The sequence below is a fragment of the Hyaena hyaena genome, unplaced genomic scaffold (genome assembly GCF_003009895.1).
Source record: "Hyaena hyaena isolate Hyena2069 unplaced genomic scaffold, ASM300989v1 scaffold_844, whole genome shotgun sequence".
NCBI lineage: Eukaryota > Metazoa > Chordata > Mammalia > Carnivora > Hyaenidae > Hyaena > Hyaena hyaena.
In genome coordinates, this window is record NW_024081476.1 from 2,774 (window position 1) to 16,682 (window position 13,909).

Genomic DNA, 13,909 nt, shown 5'->3' on the forward strand with positions numbered 1-13,909 from the left:
AATTCAGAGAGAAAAAGGAGAATATGCTAGGAGCCGAGGAGAAAGAAACACAGATAGTGTTACTCAGAGAAACTATATAGTCTGATTATTCCAGAGAGAGAGCGATAGGAAGGTAATGGTGGAGGTGTAGAATATACATGTAGAGGATGGATTGAATGTGACTGTTTAAGCAAACCAATGACCAGAGTGCCCAGTCCATCAGAAGGGAGGGATATGAATGAGATAAGGGAAAATGTATCTGAATAGAAAGAATTGATCTAGCATTAATCACAGCATTGCATCCATGTTTGTCTTGCCCCAGGGTTAGGTAAAAAAAAAAAAAAAAAAAGTAGCTCTCTAGCAGGGATGGGCATAGTTTGGTGTAGGCAGGTCTAGCCTCCACTGAGGTCCTGCTTTGGTAGTTGTGGGAAGAAAAATGGTGGCGCCCCAGCCCCTTCTCAAACCTAGCATTGCAAATCACCCTTTTGGGTCTGATCTCCTTGGGCCGCAAGCATAGCCAAGGTGTGCTGTGTTCTATGTCCCAAGCCTCGCCTCGTTTCCAGGTCTCAGTCCACGTGCTTTATTGATACAGCCCGAAATGTAATCCCCCAGGCCAGGCTGCTTCCCAGCCGGGGATCAAGCCAGGAGAGCAGCAGAGCAGTTTCAGGACAGGCCGCTTCCCAGCTGGGAATTGAGCCGGGAGAGCAGCGGAACAGTTTCTCCTGGCGCCACCTGGGACTGTGGCACTCAGCCCAAAGAAAACACCACATCTAGAAATAGGATCCCTCTCTGTCCTGGGTCGAGGTTTTCCTCTTCTCTAGCGACAGTTCTATGAGTAGTTTCAAACACTCTTTCTTTTCCCCTTAACTCTCTTCAGCTCCCTGCAAAGGGGGTTCCCTCCCCTCCCTCCGTGTCTCCAGGTCCCAGCACATTTTTTTCTTCCCCAGTTCGCACTCACGCACCTATGAGGTTTTCTTCTTAGTGAACTCTGTCTCTTTTCCTCCCAGACTCCTGCAGTTCAGTGTCCTATGGCTTCAGGCCTTCTCTGTTTGAGAGATGGGGGCGAGAGAAATGTATGGAGCTCCCTACTTCTCCGCCATCTTGCCCCCCTCAATACTGGTGTTATTTTGATAGAGATTGCATTGAATATGCAGATTGCTTTGGGTAGTATTATCATTTTAACAATATTTGTTCTTCCTGTCCAGGAGCATGGTATATTTTTCCTTTTTTGTGTGTGTGTCTTCTTCAATTTCTTTCATAAACTTTCTATAGTTTTCAGTGTATAGATTTTTCACCTCTTTGGTTAGGTTTATTCCTAGATATTTTATGGGTTTTGGTGCAATTGTATGTGGGATCAATTCCTTGATTTCTCTTTCTATGGCTTCATTATTGGTATATAGGAATGCAACCAATTTCTCTGCATTGATTTTATACCCGGCGACTTTGCTGAATTCATGGATCCATTCTAGCAGTTTTTTGGTGGAATCTTTTGGGTTTTCCATATAGAAAACCCATGTCATCCGTGAAGAGTGAAAATTTGACTTCCTCTTAGCTGATTTGGATGCCTTTTATTCCTTTGTGTTGTCTGATTGCTGAGGCTAAGACTTCCAATACTATGTTGAATAACGGTGGCGAGAGTGGACATGCCTGTTGTGTTCCTGACCTTAGAGGGGAAAGCTATCAGTTTTTTCCCATTGAGGGTGATATTAGCAGTGGGTCTTTCATATATGGCTTTTGTGATCTTGAGGTATGTTCCTTCTATCCCTACTTTCTTAAGGGTTTTTATCAAGAAAGGACGCTGTATTTTGTCAAATGCTTTCTCTGCATCCATTGAGAGGATCATGTGGTTCTTGTACTTTCTTTAATTGATGTGATGAATCACATTGATTGTGGATATTGAACCAGCCCTGCATCCCAGGTATAAATCCCATTTGGTTGTGGTGAATAATTTTTTTGATGTACTGTTGGATCTATTTGGCTACTATCTTATTGAGGATTTTTCCATCCATGTTCATCAGGGAAATTGGTCTATAGTCTTCCATTGTAGTGGGGTCTTTGTCTGGTGTTGGAATAAAGGTAATGCTGGCTTCATAAAAAGTGTTTGGAAGTTTTCCTTCTATTTCTATTTTTTGTAACAGCTTCAAGAGGATACGTGTTAACTCTTCCTTAAATGTTTGGTAGAAGCCCCTTGGAAAGCCATCTAGCCCTGGGCTCTTGTTTTTTGGGAGATTTTTGATTACTAATTCTATTTCTTTACTGGTTATGGGTCTGTTCAAATTTTCTATTTCTTCCTGTTTTCGTAGTTTATACGTTTTTAGGAATTTGTCCATTTCTTCCAGATTGTCCATTTTCTTGGTGTATAATTCCTCATAATATTCTCTTATTATTGTTTGTATTTCTGCTATGTTGCTTGTGATTACTCCTCTTTCATTCTTGATTTTATTTATTTGGGTCCTTTCCTTTTTGTTTTTTTTTTTTTAATTTTCTTAATGTTTATTTCTTTTTGAGAGAAAGAGAGAATGTGTGAGCAGAAGAGGGACAGAGAAAGAAGGAAACACAGAATTGGAAGAAGGCTCCAGGCTCTGAGCTGTCAGCACAGAGCCCGACATGGGGCTCAAACTCATGAGTGGTGAGATCATGACCTGAACCAAAGTCAGACGCTTAACCAACTGTGCCACCCAGGTGCCCCGCTTTTTTTTTTTTCAAACTGGCTAGGGGTTTATCAGTTCTGTTAATTCTTTCAAAAAACTAGCTTCTGGTTTGATTGATCTGTTCTACTGGTTTGTTTTTTGTTTGTTGGTTTGTTTTTTTGTTTCTGTAGCATTGATTTCTGCTTTAATCTTTATTATTTCCTGTCTTCTGCTGGCCTGGGGTTTTATTTGCTGTTCTTTTTCCAGCTCTTTAAGGTGTAAGGTTAGGTTGTTTATCTGAGACCTTTCATCCTTCTTTAGGAAGGCCTGGTTTGCTATATACTTCCCTCTTATATACATCCCAGAGGTTTTGGGCTGTGGTGTTATCATTTTCGTTGGCTTCCATGTACCTTTTAACTTCCTCTTTAACTTCTTGGTCAGCCTGGTGAATGTTTTTTCTTAAATGTATTATTGGATTTGTTTGCTAATATTTTGTTGAAGATCTTTACATGTATATTTTTGAGAGATTGGCCTGTAATTCTTTTTTTTTTTTTTTTTTTTTTTTTGGTGGTGTCTTCATCAGGTTTTGGTATCATGGTGATAATTGGCCTTGTAGAATAAGTTTGGAAGTTTTCTTCCTCTTCTATGTTTTGGAATAGTTTGAGAATAGGTGTTAACTCTGGTAAGAGGTTTATCAATTTTGTTGATCTTTTCAAAGAATAACCTCTTGGTTTCATTGATCTGTGCCATTGATTTTTAGTTCCTATATCATTTATTTCTGCTCTAATCTATTTTTTATTTACTATTTCATTGCTTCTGCTGGTTTGGGGTTTTGGTTATTCTTCTTTTTCTACCTCCTTTAAGTGTACATTTAGGTTTTTCTTTGAGATTTTTCTTCCTTCTTGAGATAGGCTTGTATTGCTGTAAACTTCCCTCTTAGAACCACTTTTGCAGTATCACAAAGAGTTTGGACCATTGTGTTTTCATTTCATTTGTTTCTGTGTACTTTCTTATTTCTTCTTTTATTTTCTGATTGACCCATTCATTGTTCATGTTATTTAACCTCCAAGTATTTATGGTCTTTCCAGATTTTTTTCTTGTGGTTGATTTCTAGTTTCGTAGTGTTGTTGTCAGAAAAGATGCATGGTATGACTGTACCCTTTTTAAATTTGTTGAGACTTGTTTTGTGGCCTAATTGTGATCTATACCAGAGAATGTTCCATATGTACTTGAGAAGAATGTTTATTCTCCTGTTTAGTGATAGCATTCTCTGAAACATTTGTTAAACGCACCTAGTCCAGTGTGTCATTTACAGCCACTGTTTCCTTGTTGACTTTCTGTTTGGGTAAACTGTCCACTTGTGTAAGTGGGGTGTTAAAGTCTCCTACTATTATTGTATTACTATCAGTTCCTTTATATTTGTTATTAATTTTTTTGTGTATTCGGGTGCTTCCATGTTCGATGCATAAACAGTTATAATTGTTACATCCACTTGTTAGATTGTTCCCTTTATTATTATATAGTATCCTTCTTTGTCTGTTGTTAAAGCCTTTGTTTTAGAGTCTAGTTTGTCTGATATAAGTATTGTTACCCCAGCTTTCTTTTGACAATCATTTGCAATCTGCAGGTATCTTTAGGTCTGAAAGGAGTCTCCTGTAGGCAGGATATAGATGGATCTTTTTTTCCTCCATCCTTTCACCCTGTCTTTTGATTGGAGCATTTAGTCCATTTACATTCAAAGTAATTAGTGATAGATATGTAGTTAGTACTATTTTGTTACTTGTTTTGTGGGCTTTTTTGTAGTTTATCCGCGGATCCTTTCTTCTCTTATGCTCTTTCATGGTTTGTTGCCTTTCTTTAGTGATATACATGGATTCCTTTCTCTTTATTCTCTGCAAATCTATTACTAGCTTTTTATTTGTGGTTATGCTAGGTTTGTATGTAACATCTTTTGACTATACTGTTCTATATGTTGATGGCTATTTAAGTTTGAACCCATTCTTCATTAATCCCTCCCAACACTTTAGGTGTATGGTGTCATATTCTCCATCCTTTTATTTTATGAATCCATTGACTGAGTTTTGCAGAAATACTTATTTTTAATGCTTTTGTAAGTAAAATACTTATTTTATTACTTTTCATACTCTTACTTATGATCTTTCCTTTCCACTCCTTTCTTGTAGAGCTGGTTTAGTGGTCATGAACTCCTTTGGTTTTAATTTGTCTGAGAAACTTTTTATCTCTCCTATTCTGATTGATAGCCTTGCTGGATAGAGTATACTTAGCTGAAGATTTTTCCCTTCCAACATTTTGAATATGCCATGCCACTCCCTTCTAGTCTGCAAAAATCTGCTGAAAAATCTGCTGATAGACTTATGGAGTTTCCCTTATATGTAACTGTCTTCTCTCTTGCTGCTGTGAAAATTATTCATCACTACTTTTTGCCATTTTAATTACTATGTGTCTCTGTGTGGACCTCCTAGGGTTGACATTTTTGTGGGGATCTCTGTGCCTCCTGGATGTGGATATGTTTCCTTCTCCAGATTAGGGATATTTTCAGCTGTTATTTCTTCAAATAAATTTTCTACCTCTTAGTCTCTCTCTTCTTCTTCTAGGATATCTCTAATGTGAATGTTATTACCTTGATGGATTCCCTGAGTTCCCTAAGACTGTTCTCACTTTGTATAATATTTTTTCCCTCTCATTCACTCAACTTAATTGTTTTCCATTACTTTGTCTTCCAGGTCAATAATTTGTTTTTCTACTTCCTCTAGGTTCCCATTTATTCCATCATGTGTATTTTTAATTTCAGTTATTGTCTTCTTCATCTTTGATGGTTATTTTTTTTTTTGTCTCTTTGTTAAAGGTCTCCCTGATGGCTTCCACTCTTTTCTCTAATTCAACAAATATCTTTAAAAGTGCATTACTTCGAATTCTCTATCAGGAATACTACTTATATTTGCTTTAGTTAAGTCTCTTGCTGTGATTTGGTCCTTTTCTTTCTTTTGTAACATATTCCTCCATCTCCTCATTTTGTTTAACTCTCCATGTCTTTTTCTTTGTTAGGAAAGTCACCTACTTCTGTTGTTCCTAATGATAATAGCCTTATGAAGAAGAGGTCCTGTAGTGTCTTGCAGTGTAGAGTCCTATTCCCCAGGACCTGGAGCTTCAGGAAGGATCTCCTATGTGTGCTGTGTATGCCCTACTCTTGAGTCGTGACCTCTTTTTCCTTCAGTCCAGTTGTCTGCAGAGGCTCTCCTTGCCTATTATGAGCAGTGTTTGATTCCTGGCTGTGTGGGGCATGTTTTAGCAAGATGTGTACCTGTCAGCTTGCAAAATGAGACCTGCCACTGGCACTGGAACTTTAGTCCCACAGAACATGTGGATTGGGATATAAGGTGTTGGTGGGATATACCTGTGTTCTGGGGGAGGGGACCTGCAGTGCCACGACTGAAGCTAGCATGACTGGGAAGGGCAGATCCACCCAAAAGTGGGAATGGCAGGGCTTGGTGTAAGCAAGTTAGATCGCAAGTTGCAGCACTCTGCTGGTCCCTGCCAGTGGTCATGTGTTGATGAATGGTGAGGGAAGGAAATGGTACCTGCCGGCTCCTTTATTCTTGGAAGGGTCTCACTGTGATCTCCACCTCTCAGGGACATGCTCTGAGATGAGTAAATAACTCTCCCTCCCATCCATCCCTAGTGTGTTTCAAACTGCTGCTTCCACACTATATCACTGTTGGGTTTTGTTGCAGTTTCTTAAAGGGCAGGAATTCTACTTCCTAATGCCCTCTGGGTTCTCCTAGAGCTGAGACTGCTGATTTTTAAAAGTCCACGCTTTAAAGTCCTGCTGGTTGTAGGAATTTACAAAATTCATCCCCTCTTGCTTTCAAAGCCAAGTGTTATGGGGATTCATTTTCCCCATTTGGGCTCCTTGGTGTAATAATCTGTTTTTTGTCCTTCTCTGCATCACTGGCTCCCTCCCTGCTACAGATGGCCACAGTCTGTTTTGCTCCCAAACCACATCTTCACCCTTTCTACTTTCTTTAGTGTGGCCTCTTCTCTACCTTAAGTTGTGGAGTTTGTTCTGCCAGTCTTCATATTGTTTTCTGGGTTATTTATACTGATGTGATTGTTATATAGTTATGTCTATGGGACGAGATGATCATAGGGTCCTTGTAGTCTGTCATCTTCTCAGACTCTTCCTTTCTGCATTTTCTGATCCTATATCTGGCCTGCTTAAATCTACTGGAAAAAAAATCACACAAATCAGCACATGGTTGCACTGTAATTCTACAGTTTCCAACCCAGCTAGGCCAACAGTGCTCCTTGTTAGTCTTTGTTCTTACTGTTACTCAGCATTTTCATTCTTTTCAGCCACTATTCCAAATTTTCTGTTTTCAAGCCCATCCCTTGTTTTCATCCTTTTTCTTGGCCTGCTAACAAGGGTAAATATCTTAATCTAGCTAGATAATTTTAATGTTATGATCCCTATCTGTTTCCTAACCTCCCACCACATTTTTACTTATATCTTTACTTATCCTTGCCCCCTTTTCTCCAGTCTCAGAAAAGGTGTTTCTTCTCTTCTTCAAGACTGAATCCTCCTTCTAATGCTTGATCCTATCCTGAACCCCAGCCCTGCTAGAAACCTACTCTTTCCTCTAATCTTCAAACTCCTCTTCTCTGTTGGTTCTGTTTTTTAGTTCATTTACATACCCATCACCCTCTAGTAATCCTATCCTTCCTTTCTCACCTGAATATCGCTTCTTTGTATTCCATGCATTCTACAGTCCTTTTAAATGTGGCTTATTACTCCTCTGAAAATGCTTTTGCTAAAGTTATTGAAAAATTCAGTAGATATTTTTCAATCTGTATCCTACTAGATCTTTTTGTTTCATTTATTATCTTTCCAGAAACTCTTAACTTGCATGCCTTCTGTGATACCATCTCTTGGGTCTCCTTAAACCTGAATTTTGCATTTCTCTGCCTCATTCTGGGCTTCTTCTTCTCTTTGCCCCTTAACTGTTGATATTCCTAGGGATTATATCCATAGATCGTCTTACTTAGAATATTTGTTCTGATCTCTCTGCCTCCTTCTATTCCAAACCTTCTCCCTCTCCCTAGTTCAACTTCTTCCCTCTCAGAAGATGACTTTACCTCCTATACCATAGAGAAAATGCAAGCCTTGAGATAAGAACTCCTCATTTCCACCCTAGGCTTTTTTTTTTATCTGCCCATTTCTTACACGTTGAACTTTCTCAAGGTTGTATTCTGAGTTCTCTTATCTTTTTCCCTGTGTATTCTCCTTGACGCATCTCATCTCTTTGTATGCTAATAATTCCTGAATCCAAATTACTGTCCTTTAAGACAGCCCCACTTGAATGTCTCACATGCACTTCAAACTCAGCATGTCTAGAGGCACATGTCTAGTGGCTCAGTTGGTTAAGAATCCAACTCTTCATATCAGCTCAGGTCATGATCTCACAGTCATGAGATCGATCCCTGCATCAGGGCTGAGGGTGGAATCTGCTTAGGATTCTGTCTCCCTCTCTCTTTCTCTCTGCCCTTCCCCTGCTTATTTACCTGCTCTCTCTCTGTCAAAATAAATAAATAAAAATTAAAAAAAATAAAAAACCCAGCATGTCTAAAATCACCCTCTTACTACTACATCATTCTTGCCTGCTTTTCTCCCTATATTCCTGTGTCATTAAAGGCACACAACATTCTCAGTTACACATATAAATTCATGGAGAATCATTCTCAGTATCTCCCCATCTCTCACCTCGTATATTTAACCAGTTCACAAATCCTGATTTCTTTACCTTCTAAATGATTCTGAAATCTGTACAGTCCTCTTCAGTACCAATGTCATGATCCTAATCTAGGTAATAAGCATTTTTCACTGCATTACTGCAATAGACTTTTTAAGTGGCTTCTCTGTCTTCAGAGTAGGCCCACTACAGTGTATCAGCTTATTCTTTAACCATCAGCATTAATATGTTTTTTAAGGTACAGATATGGACATATTATTTTCCTGATTACAACTCTACAAGGGTTTCCATTGCCAACCTTTTTCATATGGTTTATAAGGCCCTTGAGGATCTGGTGTCTGACCCTGTCTCCATTGTCAATTTTTACCATCTCCCCTTCACACTTCATGCTCCTGCTGTAAAGAACATCATATAATTCCTATATCTCCCTTGTTCCATTTTGCCCTTGAGTCTTTGTGCTTTTTCTTCTGTCTGGGACAGCTTCTCTCATACTTTTACCTTCACCTTTGCCAGATTAATTTCCATTCAGCCTTCTAACAGAACTCAGTGTCAGTGTCATTTTCTCCAGGGATCATGCCTATCTCTGTACCCCTAGCATTTGGCAGTGCCTAGCACATAGGTGTCATTTTCTAAATGTTTTTATAAAACATAAAGTAAAAAAAAAAAAAGAGCTCAGCTGTTGGGGTTGAAAGTATTCCTGGTGCCCCAGAGTGTTGCTCATTTGACTCTCTTTCAGTCCTCCCTCCTCCTGCTACCAACTGCATTGCCCTCTGCAGATCCTTGAAGCTTAGTAGAATTAAGTTTGGAAATCATTACCCAAGGATAAAATACAAAATACTTAAAGTGACATATATGCCCTCCATAAATATCTAGACTGTGTCTGCCTTACCGGATTCTTTTTCTTACCACCATGCAAGGTATTTTATGCTACAGCAATACTGAAATGTATGTAGTTCCCCACCACCAACACATACACATTCTTTTTTCATTTCCATGTTTTATGACCATTGTGTACCTTCTACCTAAAATAGATTTTCCCATTCCTATTCCTTTCTTTCTCCTGGCTAACATCCATTCTTTCAAACTCAGCTAAGATATCAACTCTCTCAGAAGACCTTTTCTGAAACTACTCCCTACCAGTCCCTGATATGATAGGTGTCATACTTGGGTGACTTATAATGTTTTGTGTATATCTTTGTTTACCTAGCAGCTTATTTTATAATCAGTTTATGTATGTGTCCCTTCCATTACACTGTAAGCTCTTTAAGAGAGAGACTAATTTATCCATCTGTTTATCCATAATGCCTAGCATAGTACCTCATCCACTTAGGTGCTTAATTAGTATTTGTTAATAAATGAATGGATAACCACATGTGTTTTCCGGGACTTTCCTTAGCCACATTATCATTCTCCCTTTGTACATTTTCCCTGGAGAATCTTTGTCATTTTCGTGTTTGTAGTTCTAAGTAATCAAGATTGTGTTATGTCCACGGGACTCTATGATCACCATATCCTGCATATCCTGACCCAGACCACGGCAACACGATACCATAAGGCCCCCAAGATAGAAAGATAACACACAAAAGATAATGGCAAAGATAAAGAAAGTGGCACTCTGGTTACTAGATTTTTGCCCTAGATACTCAACATAGAAAATGCTAGTAAACTTGAATGAACCAAATGGTACCTTCATTTTTCCATTATCCAGTTCAACACATCTACCAGCACTAGAGGAATAGGAAGAGAGGACATGTTTGCCCCTGGTGTTTAGTGTCAAACTAGTTGAGGCCCCACTAGGATTAGTAGCCCCCAACCAGCCATCTGTCCCCTAGAGGGAGAGTAAACAAAAGAGTCAGGATGGCCTGGCCTCTTCCTTTGTGAGTATGATAACCACTTCAGAGACATGAATATAAAAGGAAGAAAAGGGAGCTGTCCAGGCATGGCAGGCTCAGAATCTAGAGAAGTAGAATCCCTTTCCCCTAGCTCCCAAAAGAACCACACACAATTTTAACTCTGGTACCTCAATTCTGTATTTCTGGTTTACTTTATCTTCTACCATTCTCTAGGTATAGAGTAGTTCTTATTCTTTATTACCCTCAAAATCCTTTCTGGTCTTAAGAGTAAGAATAGAAAAGAGCTTTGGAGAATCAATTGTTACCAAAGCTATAACACACCTCACACTGGATTTTTTTTTCCTACTTACACATGGAATCTCAGATGTAAAGAGAGTGTGGGAATCTCTAGGAGTACATAGGTACTTAGCCAAAAAAGCAAAATCTAATACTCTAGTCAAGAGATCCTTTTTCCTTTTCCATTTAGATAATAGTTTTATGTACCTAGCATGGTACTTGTTTCATCAAAGTTCCTCAATAACTTGATTTCCTCCCATTTTCTTTCTCTTCCATTCAAAAGAAATTCTGTGGCCTTGAGAGATTTTTAGGTTCCTATTGAAATAAAATTCCTGTTGACCACATCTTTCTTCCTTTCTTTCTTAGTTTCCATTCTGGCTGAGACAGAAGAAATCAAGACCATTTTGAAGGACAAGGGAATTGATGTGGAGACCATTGCTGAGGTATACCCTATCAGAGTACAACCAGCCCGTATTCTTAGCCACGTTTATTCCAGCCTAGGTAAGGAGATTGGCCTTTATAATCATTGTAATAATCAAAACATTATTCAATACAGGCTGGTTTCTTTCCTTTTTATTTTTTCTTGGTTTTGTAACAGCTTTATTCAACTGGATCTGAAAAGGAATTTGGAGTCTCTGGAACCTAAGTTTCTAATCCAATATATCCTGACCAGGCTTAATAATTTTAGATGTGTTTAAGAAGTCTGGTACCTATGGCATAACTGTTAGCAAACAATATTGTATCTTCATTCCAAGTGCATGCTTAACTAACATGTTCTCCCCTTTCTTGAAACCTATATTTATGTTTTGAATACATGATAATTTTATGTAAAGTAATAGCCAAGGAACTTGTTTCTAGGTCTTTTAATACTTTGTAATATAATGAATAGGTTGACAAAATTTAAAAATTCACTTAACCTAAAACTTACTTAAATTACTATGCAATTTTTATTTATTTATTTATTTTTCCTGAAATAGTTTATTGTCGAGTTGGTTTACAGATAACACCCAGTGTTCATCCCAACAAGTGTCCTCCTTCGTGCCCATCAACCCCTTCCCCTCTCCCCCACACCCCTTCAGTGCTCAGTTTGTTCTCAGCATTCAAGAGTCTCTCATAGTTTGCCTCCCTCCCTCTCCCCAACTATTTTCCCCTTCAGTTCCCGCTTTGTCCTCTGTTAGCTTCCTCCTAATCCACCTATATGTGCAAACATATGGTACCTGTCTTTCTCTGCCTGTCTTATTTCGTTCAGCATAACACCACCAATTTCCATCCACATTGCTACAAATGGCCAGATTTCATTCTTTCTCATTGCCATGTAGTATTCCATTGTATAGAGAAACCACATCTTCTTGATCCATTCGTCCGTTGATGGACACTTAGGCTCTTTCCATGTTTTGGCTATTGTTGAGAGTGCTGCTATGAACATTGGGGTATATGGACCCCTATGCATCAGCATTCTTGTATCGCTTGGGTAAATTCCTAGGAGTGCTACTGCTGGGTCATAGGGGAGTTATATAGTTAATTTTTTGAGGAACCTCCACACTGTTTTCCAGAGAAGATGCACCAGATTACATTCCAACCAACAGTGTAGGAGAGTGCCAATTTCTCCACATCCTCACCAGCATCTAGAGTCTACTGATTTGTTCATTTTAGCCACTCTGACTGGTGTGAGGTGGTATCTCAGTATGGTTTTGATTTGTATTTCCCTCATGATGAAAGACACTGAGCATTGTTTCATATGACTGTTGGCCTTTTGGATGTCCTCTTTGGAGAAGTGTCTGTTCATACCTTCTGCCCATTTCTTCACTGGATTATTTGTTTTTCGGGTGTGGAGTTTGATGAGTTCCTTATAGATTTTGGATACTAGCCCTTTATCTGATATATCATTTGCAACTGTCTTTTCCCATTCCATCAGGTGCCTATTAGTTTTATAGATTGTTTCCTTTGCCGTGCAGAAGCTTTTTATCTTGATGAGGTCCCAGTAGTTCATTTTTGCTCTTGATTCACTTGCGATTGGGAATGTGTCATGTAAGAAATTGCTGCAGTTGAGAAAACAACTCAAGGAGGTTTTTTTCCTGCTTTCTCTTCTAGGATTTTGAGGGTTTCCTGTCTCCCATTCTTGAGGATTTCCTGTCTCCCATTCAGGTCCTTTATCCATTTTGAGCTTATTTTTGTGTGTGGGGTGAGAAAATGATCTAGTTTCATTCTTCTGCATGTTGCTGTCCAGTTCTCCCAGCACCATCTGCTAAAGAGGCTGTCTTTTTTCCATTGGATACTCTTTCCTGCTTTGTCAAAGATTAGTTGGCTGTACATTTTTGGGTCCAATTCTGAGTTCTCTCTTCTATTCCATTGGTCTACGTGTCAGTTTTTGTGCCAATACTATCCTGTCTTGATGATGACAGCTTCGTAGTAGAGGCTAAAGTCTGAGATGGTAATGCCTCCCGTTTTGGTTTTCTTCTTCAAAGTACTTTGGCTCTTCGCGGTCTTTTGTGGTTCCATACAAATTTTAGGATAGTTTGTTCTAGTTTTAAGAAGTATGCTGGTGCAATTTTGGTTGGGATTGCATTGAATGTATAGATTGCTTTGGGTAGTAATGACATTATTACAGTATTTATTCAACAACCCATGAGCATGGAATGTTTTCCATTTCTTTGTGTTTTCTTCAGTTTCCTTCATAAGTTTTCTATAGTTTTCATCATACAGATCACCTATATCTTTGGTTAGGTTTATTCCTAGATACTTTATGGTTTTTGTACAATTGTGAATGGGATCAGTTTCTTTATTTCCCTTTCTGTTGCTTCATTATTGGTGTATAAAAATGCAACCAATTTCTGTACATTGATTTTATACCTGGCAACATTGCTGAATTCATGGATCAGTCCTAGTAGGCTTCTGGTGGAGTCTGTCGGATTTTCTATGTAGAGTATCATGTCGTCTGCAAAAAGTGAGAGTTTGACTTCCTCTTTGCCAATTCTGATGCCTTTGATTTCCTTTTGTTGTCTGATGGCTGATGCTAGGACTTCCAGCACTATGTGAAACAGCAGTGGTGAGAGTGGACATCCCTGTCGTGTTCCTGATCTCAGGGGGAAAGCTCTCAGTTTTTCCCCATTGAGGATGATATTAGCGGAGGGTTTCTCATAGATGGCTTTTATAATGTTTCACTAGGTTCCTTCTATCCCGACTTTCTTGATGGTCTTTATTAAGAAGTGATGCTGTATCTTGTCAAATGCTTTTTCTGCATCTATCACCAGGGTCATATGGTTTATATCTTTTCTTTTGTTGATGTGATGGATCAGATTGATTGATTTGCAAATATTGAACCAGCCCTGTAATCCAGGAATGAATCCCACGTGATCATGGTGTATAACTCTTTTTATGTGCTGTTGGATTCGATTTACAAGTA

The 13,909-nt window shown here is 38.8% G+C and overlaps 1 protein-coding gene across 1 annotated transcript in view; it reads left to right on the top strand.

Annotated features, from left to right (window-relative positions):
• Positions 1–542: 542 nt before the first annotated feature.
• The window catches only part of PHKA1 (phosphorylase kinase regulatory subunit alpha 1), a gene marked incomplete at its 5' end in the record, with an annotated part of 130,784 nt that continues 117,417 nt past the window's right edge, over positions 543–13,909 (top strand). The window contains 3 exons of the mRNA XM_039219858.1: positions 543–694; positions 5,676–5,747; positions 10,873–11,007. Coding sequence (XP_039075789.1) covers positions 543–694; positions 5,676–5,747; positions 10,873–11,007 — 359 coding nt within the window. The remainder of the gene's footprint in view (positions 695–5,675; positions 5,748–10,872; positions 11,008–13,909) is intronic.